This window comes from Taurulus bubalis, assembly GCF_910589615.1.
Source record: "Taurulus bubalis genome assembly, chromosome: 10".
NCBI classification, from domain to species: Eukaryota; Metazoa; Chordata; class Actinopteri; order Perciformes; family Cottidae; genus Taurulus; species Taurulus bubalis.
Genome location: NC_136598.1, coordinates 28,869,877 through 28,880,490, shown reverse-complemented (window position 1 = coordinate 28,880,490; position 10,614 = coordinate 28,869,877). Strand labels below are relative to the sequence as shown.

Here is a 10,614-nt window from a genome sequence, read left to right as displayed (position 1 = left end):
CGTGACCTCGTAGACCGTAGGTAGACTCTGTAGGAACAACGTGACCTCGTAGACCGTATGTAGCCTCTGTAGGAACAACGTGACCTCGTAGACCATATGTAGCCTCTGTAGGAACAACGTGACCTCGTGGACTCTGTAGGAACAACGTGACCTCGTAGACCGTATGTAGCCTCTGTAGGAATAAGGTGACCTCGTAGACCTTATGTATCCTCTGTCGGAACAACGTGACCTCGTAGACCATATAGACCGTACATAGACGTGACCTCGTAGAGTTTACGTAGACTCTGTAGGAGCAACGTGACCTTGTAGACTCTGTAGGAACAACTTGACCGCGTAGACCATATGAAGACTGTAGGAACAACGTGACCTCTTAGAGTTTACATAGACTCTGTAGGAGCAACGTGACCTCGTAGACCGTACGTAGACTCTGTAGGAACATCTTAACCTCATAGACCGTACATAGACGTGACCTCGTAGAGTTTGCGTAGACCCTGTAGGAACAACGTGACCTCGTAGACCTTTAAATCACAGTGTTTTATCCCAAAACGATTTGAATGAAGTGACGGAAACTTCCTTTGAGACTTCTCCGGTTTGGTCCTGAATCCCCCAGATAGACTGGCCTCGTCACTGGGCATCAACCAACCAGCTGCTAACCCTGCGGCCCTCGCCATGGCCATCCTCAACTCTGCTAAATCCAGACGCAGAGCCAGCAGCAACCCTCAGGTGCCTTTGGTCATCATCAGCCAGCCGATCCCCGGACCAATCACAGGCCAGAGCAGCCCTGCCACCCCGGTACTGCCGGAGAAACCAGATCAAACCACAGCTATCCCTGATCTTCAGACCGAGGTGGTGTTAGACATGAACCAGATCTCCACAGATCCTGACGAATCACCTGGGGAAGTGACATCTCTTCCTGTGGATGATGATCACCTAACCAGTGAGTTCACAGGTGTTCCAGTGACAGCCAGGGAAGACACACCCTCACCTGAAAAGGACCAGTCGGTTGTTGTAAGTCGTTTACTGAGTGTGTGTGTGGTGTCATTTATTTATTGAGATATATATATATATATCTTCCGAATCAAAATGATCAGTAAAGGATCCTCTATGGAAATAATTATCTAAATGATATATGTCGATGCATATCTTAAGAGGAATAATTGATCGTACTTGCTGCTCGGTGCTTTGTTTCTGAAGTTGATATCATTCTTGATTAATAATGTTATCTTTCTAATTGTTTCTAAACAACTGATGATAATAATTCATATCTGAACATTAGAATCACAAGTCTCTGTTTTCCAGGAAACAGAAATAAAGATGGAAACTGTTGAAGCAGCCCTCGCTGACGGCCAACCAGGTGAGACAGGTAGTTATAAACGGATGATGATGATGACGTGTTTAAGAACGTTAGGTAAAGATGGTGTGTTGATGAAGTGACACAGTCAGACCGCATGTCTCAGTTTGGAAGGTAACTTGTGAATCAGAACTCTTGTAATGATCTTAAACAGTCTGGGCTCTATCGCTCCTCTTCACCTCCCCACTGGTTTCACACCAGGAGGCAACGTGTTCCCCACTGGTTTCACACCAGGAGGCAACGTGTTCCCCACTGGTTTCACACCAGGAGGCAACGTGTTCCCCACTGGTTTCACACCAGGAGGCAACGTGTTCCCCACTGGTTTCACACCAGGAGGCAACGTGTTGTTCTGCAGGATCGTACCTCTGCGAAATCTGTTTTTGATCTTAGAGGAGCAGAAAGTGTCCCACTGCATTCTACTGTTTGTATCTGAGTGGACATGTGGCATGTCTTCCTGTGCAGCTCTCTGTGAGGAGGAGCAGAAGGAGCTGGAGAGGAAGAGGAGGAGGGAGCTGTACAAAGAGAAGAGGTTCTTCTGTGAACTCTGTAACAAAGGTTTCCATCAGAAACACCAGCTGAGGAAACATGTGTCCTGTCACCTCAAACCTTTCCCCTGCAGCTCCTGCGACAAAGGTTTCTACAAGGCCAAGAGTCTGCAGAAGCACCTGCTGAGCCACCAGCTGAGGGACGCTCAGGAGAAGGACCCCGACAAGCTGCTGCGCTGCAACCAGTGCGACAGGAAGTTCAGGCTGCTGCGGCAGCTCCGAGTCCACCAGGTGTCTCACCGGCTGGAGAAAACACCGCTGCAGTGCCGCGTCTGCGACCGCACCTTCACCTCGGCTGGCGCACTGCGGTACCACGAGGTGTCGCACGCACAAGTCAAGCCCTTCATGTGCGACGTCTGCGGGAAAGGCTTCACCAGGAAGAAGAGCCTCCGCGAGCACCAGACCGTCCACACCGGCGCCCGGCCGTACGCCTGTCCCGCCTGCGGGAAGAGCTTCTCCACCGCCAGCAACCTGCGCGTCCACAAGCGGTCGCACTCCGAGGAGCGGCCGTACAAGTGCTGCGAGTGCGACAAGGCCTTCAAGTGTAAGATGGGACTGCTGCAGCACCGAGTGGTCCACTCCGGAGAGAAGCCCTTCATGTGTCAGACCTGCGGACTCAGCTTCGGCCTCAAGTACAACTTCCAGAGACACCTGCGCCTCCACAACGGAGAGAAGCCCTTCAGGTACTCAACCAGTCTCACTGCTCAGGGTCAGAGGTCACAAACGTCAGCAACACAACATATTTACAACGTTGATCTTTCTCTGGTTCCAGCTTGTAAAATACTTGGTCTCTGTTTTCTCAGTAAATTGACGTTGTAAATGGATTCAATCACTAATTGATTGGCAGATTAATGAAGATAATAGAATATTCTTAACGGAAGGTACTGCACACTAAACGGCTGCAAATAACCTTTTTTACATTTTAATTTAACATTTATTTGACTTAATTCAAGTCAACCAAATACATGTAGGGTTAGAGGTTAAGGGGGTAGGTAGTCCACGTTCGGCCCCATCCAGGGTTAGGAGGTTAGGAAGTCCACGTTCGGTCCCATCCAGGGTTAGGTTGTCCACGTTCAGTCCCATCCAGGGTTAGGTAGTCCACGTTCAGTCCCATTCAGGGTTAGGTAGTCCACGTTCAGTCCCATCCAGGGTTAGGTAGTCCACGTTCAGTCCCATCCAGGGGTAGGAGCGTATCTAGTCCAGGTTCGGTCCCATCAGGGGTTAGGTAGTCCGTGGTCTGTCCCATCAGGGGACAGGTAGTCCGTGGTGATGGGACAGGTAGTCCGTGGTGATGGGACAGGTCGTCCGTGGTCTGTCCCATCAGGGGACAGGTAGTCCGTGGTGATGGGACAGGTCGTCCGTGGTCTGTCCCATCAGGGGTTAGGTAGTACAGGTTCGGTCCCATCGCAGGAAGTTCACCAATGTTTCTGTCAGCAGGCTATTCTGCTTAATCATTATATTAATATTTCATTAATAATTCATACTTATATCCTCATCATGATGTGATGTGAATAAAAGGAAATATATAATTATGTAACACTGTAACCTGTCCTTGGTTCCGGTCTCAGGTGTGATAAATGTGGAGAGGGCTTCACAGGGACCTGGGCTCTGAAGACCCACATGCTGGTTCACGGCGTGGAGAAGCCGTTCATGTGCGACCTCTGTGGAAAGACGTTCTTCTACAACTGCCAGCTGCAGAAGCACCAGCAGCTGGTCCACGACAACAAGGCCCGGCAGAAGGCCGGGGGGATGGCGGGCCGACGCCGGCCGACCGGAACCAAACCCTACAGCTGTAAGGTCTGCCTGAAGAGCTTCAGCAGCAACACCACGCTGAGGACGCACGAGAAGAGCCACGCCGAGAACAAGGAGTTCACCTGCCACACCTGCGGGAAGTCGTTTCACCTGCGCCACCTGCACCTGTACCACATGAGGCAGCACAGCGGCGACCGGCCGTATGTCTGCAGCGTCTGCCAGAAAGGCTTCTTGCTGATGTCGCAGCTGAAGCAGCACGAGCTCCTGCACACCGGAGTCAAGCCTCACAAGTGTGACGAGTGCGGCAAAGAGTTCAGAACGCCGCAGAACTACCACCGCCACCTGCTGGTCCACAGCGGAGAGAAGCCCTACGAGTGCATGGTGTGCAGCAGGAAGTTTAGGCAATCCAACCAGCTCAAGTCTCACATGCAGATCCACACCGGCGTGAAGCTGTACACCTGCGAGCGCTGCAGTCAGGGCTTCTCCGACTCCAGGCAGCTGAAGAAACACCGATGTGGAGACGAGTTCCAGAGCTGTGAGTCCAGCAGCAAGCGTAGGAAGCAGAAGAGCGGCTTCCCTTGGACCGAGAGCTTCACGCAGCTAGCCTAGCTGAACATGGAGTCTGGACACAGCTAGCCTAGCTTAGCATAGAGACTGCAAACAGTTAGCCTAGCTGAGTATAAAAACTGGACACAGCTAGCCTAGCTGACCATAGAGACTGGACACAGCTAGCCTAGCTGGCCATAGAGACTGCAAACAACTAGCTTAGCACAGAGACTGAACACAGCTATTTTAGCTTAGCATAGAGACTAGAAACAGCTATTTTAGCACAGACACTGGCTAGCCTAGCTATGTCCAAAGCTCAGAAATACAGCTAGCATCAAACACGTTGATTTCAAAGAAACAGAACTGACTATTTCTTGTCAACAACAGCGTATCCATCCGCCCAGTTCTTGACACACAGACATGAGATTAATATCCATCCTCTCATGACTGAATAATCCCAGAATGTTGTACTATTGCTTTAAAAAGTTTCTTCTGTATTTTTATATTTAACTACATTTTTGAAAAACCTGATGAAAAGACATGGTTAGTAGTTTCTTATATAAGTTGTATAGTGGAAGGGCAACCTCTGGTTTTGTGTTGAAATATATTCAGGTCAATCAGTTTTCTGTTGAATTAAAGGGCCGGTTCACTTCCTGTCTGCGCTATTATTATTATTATTATTATTATTATTATTATTATTATTATTATTATTATTATTATTATTATATAACAGCTCAATTATTATATATAAACACAAACAACTCTATTATTAGTATATAAGCACAGAGCTGTTTGTGTTTATATATAATAACACAAACAACTCAATTAGATAGATATATATATATATATATATAGATATATAGATAGATATATATAGATATATCTATCTAGATATATAGATATATCTATCTAGATATATCTATCTAGATATCTATCTATATATATCTAGATATATATCTAGATATCTATAGATATCTATAGATATATATCTATAGATATATATCTATAGATATATATCTATAGATATATATCTATATATATAGATATATATATAGATATATCTAGATATAGATATATCTAGATCTAGATATCTATATATATATATATATATATATATATAGATATATCTAGATATATATATATATATATATATATATATATATATATATATATATATATATATATATATATATATATATATATATATATATATATATAAACACACATTAATATATGTGTATATATACATATAAACACACATTAATATATGTGTATATATACATATGATATTCATTTGTGTGTATATAGATCCATTCGAGGGAGATTACTTTAAATAAAATAGATTCTGAGGGGAGCAGTAAAGCGACATCGTGGATATGAACTGTCGTAAAGTTGAAAGAAGAAGAAGAAGCTGTACTTTACGGCTTTCCGGGAAGCAGCGCGTTCTGCTCGGAGCCAGCACACAGACAGTGCGTATGCGCGCTGTGTCAAAAGACACGGGTCTTCGGTGGCTTTACTTCCCGGGGGTTTAACGAGTTAGCTGGATCCGTCCGAGCCGTTAGCCGCTAACAGAAGCTAACACGTTAGCATCATCAGTATCACAGGTGAGCTAAAGCGAGTGACTACTGAGAGATGTGACGTTCATCTTACCTCTCTCTCTCTCTCTCTCTCTCTCTGTAATTACCTGTCTCTGTGTGTGTGTGCCTCTCTCTCTCTGTGTACCTGTGTGTGTGTGTGTGTGTGTGTGTGTGTGTGTGTGTGTGTGTGTGTGTACCTGTCTCTCTCTGTGTGTGTACCTGTCTCTCTCTGTGTGTGTGTACCTGTCTCTGTGTGTGTGTGTGTGTGTGTGTGTGTGTGTACCTGTCTCTCTCTCTGTGTGTCTCTCTCTCTGTGTGTCTCTCTCTCTGTGTGTGTACCTGTCTCTCTGTGTGTGTGTACCTGTCTCTCTGTGTGTGTGTGTACCTGTTTCTGTGTGTGTGTACCTGTGTGTGTGTGTGTGTACCTGTCTCTCTCTCTCTCTCTCTCTCTCTCTCTCTCTCTCTCTCTGTGTGTGTGTGTACCCGTCTGTGTGTGTGTGTGTGTGTGTACCTCTCTGTGTGTGTGTACCCGTCTCGCTCTGTCTGTGTACCCGTCTCTCTCGCTCTGTGTACCCGTCTCTCTCTCGCTCTGTGTGTGTACCTGTCTCTCTCTGTGTGTACCTGTCTCTCTCTGTGTACCTGTGTCTCTCTCTCTCTGTGTGTACCTCTCTCTGTGTGTACCCGTGTGTGTACGTGTGTGTACCTGTGTCTGTCTATGTGTGTGTACCCCTCTCTGTGTATGTGTACCTCTCTGTGTGTGTGTGTGTACCTGTCTCTCTCTCTCTGTGTGTGTGTGTACCTGTCTCTCTCTCTCTCTCTGTGTGTACCTGTCTCTCTGTGTGTGTGTGTACCCCTCTGTGTGTGTGTACCCGTCTCTCTGTGTGTGTGTACCCGTCTCTCTGTGTGTGTGTACCCATCTCTGTGTGTGTGTGTGTACCCATCTCTCTGTGCGTGTTAACCCGTCTCTCTGTGCGTGTTAACCCGTCGCTCTGTCTGTGTACCCGTCGCTCTGTCTGTGTACCCGTCGCTCTGTCTGTGTACCCGTCGCTCTGTCTGTGTACCCGTCTCTCTCTCGCTCTGTCTGTGTACCCGTCTCTCTCTCGCTCTGTCTGTGTACCCGTCTCTCTCTCGCTCTGTCTGTGTACCTGTCTCTCTGTGTGTGTGTACCCGTCTCTCTGTGTGTGTTAACCCGTCTCTCTCTCGCTCTGTCTGTGTACCCGTCTCTCTCTCGCTCTGTCTGTGTACCCGTCTCTCTCTCGCTCTGTCTGTGTACCCGTCTCTCTCTCGCTCTGTCTGTGTACCTGTCTCTCTCTCGCTCTGTGTCTGTGTACCTGTCTCTCTCTCGCTCTGTGTCTGTGTACCTGTCTCTCTCTCGCTCTGTGTCTGTGTACCTGTCTCTCTCTCTCGCTCTGTGTCTGTGTACCTGTCTCTCTCTCGCTCTGTGTCTGTGTACCTGTCTCTCTCTCGCTCTGTGTCTGTGTAGCTGTCTCTCTCTCGCTCTGTGTCTGTGTACCTGTCTCTCTCTCGCTCTGTGTCTGTGTACCTGTCTCTCTCTCGCTCTGTGTCTGTGTAGCTGTCTCTCTCTCGCTCTGTCTGTGTAGCTGTCTCTCTCTGTGTCTGTGTACCTGTCTCTCTCTGTGTCTGTGTACCTCTCTCTCTCTCGCTGTGTGTCTGTGTACCTGTGTCTCTCTCGCCGTGTGTCTGTGTACCTGTCTCTCTCTGTGTCTGTGTACCTCTCTCTCTGTCTGTGTCTCTCTCTCTCTCTGTGTCTGTGTAGCTCTCTCTCTGTGTCTGTGTCTGTGTACCTGTCTCTCTCTCTCTCTGTGTCTGTGTACCTCTCTCTCTGTGTCTGTCTGTGTACCTGTCTCTCTCTCTCTCTCTGTGTCTGTGTACCTCTCTCTCTGTGTGTGTACCTCTCTCTCTGTCTCTCTGTCTGTGTACCTGTCTCTCTCTCTCTGTGTCTGTGTACCTCTCTCTCTCTCTGTCTGTGTACCTCTCTCTCTCTGTCTGTGTACCTGTCTCTCTCTGTCTCTGTGTACCTGTCTCTCTCTCTCTGTCTCTGTGTACCTGTCTCTCTCTGTGTGTGTACCTCTCTCTCTGTGTGTCTGTGTGTACCTCTCTCTCTCTGTCTGTGTACCTCTCTCTCTCTCTGTCTGTGTACCTCTCTCTCTCTGTCTGTGTACCTGTCTCTCTCTGTCTCTGTGTACCTGTCTCTCTCTCTCTGTCTCTGTGTACCTGTCTCTCTCTCTGTGTGTACCTCTCTCTCTGTGTGTACCTCTCTCTCTGTGTCTGTGTGTACCTCTCTCTCTCTGTCTCTGTGTACCTGTCTCTCTCTCTGTGTGTACCTCTCTCTCTCTGTCTGTGTGTACCTCTCTCTCTCTGTGTCTGTGTGTACCTCTCTCTCTGTGTGTCTGTGTGTACCTCTCTCTGTCTCTGTGTACCCCTCTCTCTGTGTGTGTACCTCTCTGTCTCTGTGTACCTCTGTCTCTGTGTACCTCTCTCTCTCTGTGTGTGTACCTCTCTCTCTGTGTGTGTGTGTACCTCTCTGTCTCTGTGTACCTCTCTCTCTCTCTGTGTGTGTGTGTGTACCTCTCTCTCTGTGTGTGTGTGTACCTCTCTGTCTCTGTGTACCTCTGTCTCTGTGTACCTCTCTCTCTCTCTGTGTGTGTGTACCCCCTCTCTCTCTCTGTGTACCTCTCTCTGTGTCTGTGTACCTCTCTCTCTCTGTGTCTGTGTACCTCTCTCTCTCTGTGTCTGTGTACCTCTCTCTCTCTGTGTCTGTGTACCTCTCTCTCTGTGTCTGTGTACCTCTCTCTGTGTGTGTGTACCTCTCTGTGTGTGTGTGTGTGTGTACCTCTCTGTGTGTGTGTGTGTGTGTACCTCTCTCTCTGTGTGTGTGTGTACCTCTCTGTGTGTGTGTACCTCTCTCTGTGTGTACCCGTGTGTGTACCTCTCTGTGTGTACCGTGTGTGTACCTCTGTGTGTGTGTGTGTGTGTGTACTTCTGTTTGTCTGTGTGTGTACCTGTGTCTCTCTCTCTCTCTGTACATGTCTCTGTGTGTGTACCTCTCTCTGTGTGTGCGTGTGTGTACCTGTGTCTGTCTATGTGTGTGTACCTGTGTGTGTGTGTGTGTGTGTGTGTGTGTGTGTGTGTACCTCTCTCTGTGTGTGTGTGTGTTTACCTCTCTCTGTGTGTGTGTGTGTGTACCTGTCTCTGTGTGTGTCTGTCTATGTGTACCTGTCTCTGTGTGTGTACCTGTCTCTCTGTGTGTGTGTGTGTGTACCTGTCTCTCTGTGTGTGTACCTGTGTCTCGCTCTGTGTGTGTACCTGTGTCTCGCTCTGTGTGTGTACCTGTGTCTCGCTCTGTGTGTGTGTACCTGTGTCTCGCTCTGTGTGTGTGTACCTCTCTCTGTGTACCTGTGTCTCGCTCTGTGTGTGTACCTCTCTCTGTGTGTGTGTCTCTGTGTGTGTGTGTGTGTGTGTGTGTGTGTCTCTCTCTCTCTGTGTGTGTGTGTACCTCTCTCTCTGTGTGTGTGTGTGTGTACCTCTCTGTGTGTGTGTGTACCTGTGTGTACCTGTGTGTGTGTGTCTGTGTGTGTGTGTACCTGTCTCTGTGTGTGTGTACCTGTGTGTCTCTCTCTGTGTCTGTGTACCTCTCTCTCTGTGTACCTCTCTCTCTCTGTCTCTGTGTACCTCTCTCTCTCTCTGTGTCTCTGTGTACCTCTCTCTCTGTGTCTGTGTGTACCTCTCTCTCTGTGTCTGTGTGTACCTCTCTCTCTCTGTGTGTGTGTGTGTACCCCTCTCTCTCTCTGTGTACCTCTCTCTCTGTGTCTGTGTGTACCTCTCTCTCTCTGTGTGTGTGTGTGTGTGTGTGTACCCCTCTCTCTCTCTGTGTACCTCTCTCTCTGTGTCTGTGTACCTCTCTCTCTGTGTCTGTGTACCTCTCTCTCTCTGTGTGTGTGTGTGTACCTCTCTCTCTCTGTGTGTACCTGTCTCTCTCTCTGTGTGTGTACCTCTCTCTGTGTGTACCCGTGTGTGTACCTCTGTGTGTGTGTGTGTACCTCTCTCTCTCTGTGTGTGTTCCTGTCTCTCTCTGTGTGTGTATACCTCTCTGTGTGTACCCGTGTGTGTACCTCTCTGTGTGTACCCGTGTGTGTACCTGTCTCTCTGTCTCTCTCTCTCTCTCTCTGTGTGTACCCGTCTGTGTGTGTGTGTGTGTACCCGTCTGTGTGTGTGTGTACCCGTCTGTGTGTGTGTGTGTACCCGTCTGTGTGTGTGTGTACCCGTCTGTGTGTGTGTGTACCCGTCTCTGTCTGTGTACCCATTTCTGTGTGTGTGTACCCGTCTCGCTCTGTCTGTGTACCCGTCTCTCTCGCTCTGTGTACCCGTCTCTCTCTCGCTCTGTGTGTGTACCTGTCTCTCTCTGTGTGTACCTGTCTCTCTCTCTCTCTGTGTGTGTACCTGTGTCTCTCTCTCTCTCTGTGTGTACGTGTGTGTACCTGTGTCTGTCTATGTGTGTGTACCTGTGTGTGTGTGTACCCCTCTCTGTATGTGTACCTCTCTGTGTGTGTACCTCTCTCTCTCTCTGTGTGTACCTGTCTCTGTGTGTGTACCCCTCTGTGTGTGTGTGTGTGTGTACCTGTCTCTCTCTCTCTGTGTGTACCTGTCTCTCTCTCTCTCTCTCTGTGTGTGTAGCTGTCTCTGTGTGTGTACCTGTGTGTGTCTCTCTGTGTCTGTGTGTGTCTCTCTGTGTCTGTGTGTACCTCTCTCTCTCTGTGTCTGTGTACCTCTCTCTCTCTGTCTCTGTGTACCTCTCTCTCTCTGTGTGTGTGTGTACCTCTCT

The 10,614-nt window shown here is 48.4% G+C and overlaps 2 protein-coding genes across 2 annotated transcripts in view; both read left to right on the top strand.

Moving 5' to 3' along the window:
- Positions 1-803: 803 nt before the first annotated feature.
- On the top strand, positions 804-4,838 carry LOC306742903 (uncharacterized protein). The gene is made up of 4 exons (XM_079225355.1): positions 804-1,008; positions 1,300-1,354; positions 1,814-2,579; positions 3,465-4,838. Exons 1-4 carry the CDS (start codon positions 859-861, stop codon positions 4,255-4,257), a joined length of 1,764 nt encoding a protein of 587 aa, XP_079081481.1. The 5' UTR covers positions 804-858; the 3' UTR covers positions 4,258-4,838.
- Positions 4,839-5,691: 853 nt separating this feature from the next.
- The window catches only part of rnf168 (ring finger protein 168), an 18,224-nt gene continuing 13,301 nt past the window's right edge, over positions 5,692-10,614 (top strand). The window contains exon 1 of the mRNA XM_079225090.1: positions 5,692-5,798. The gene's annotated coding sequence lies outside the window, so the exon portion shown is untranslated. The remainder of the gene's footprint in view (positions 5,799-10,614) is intronic.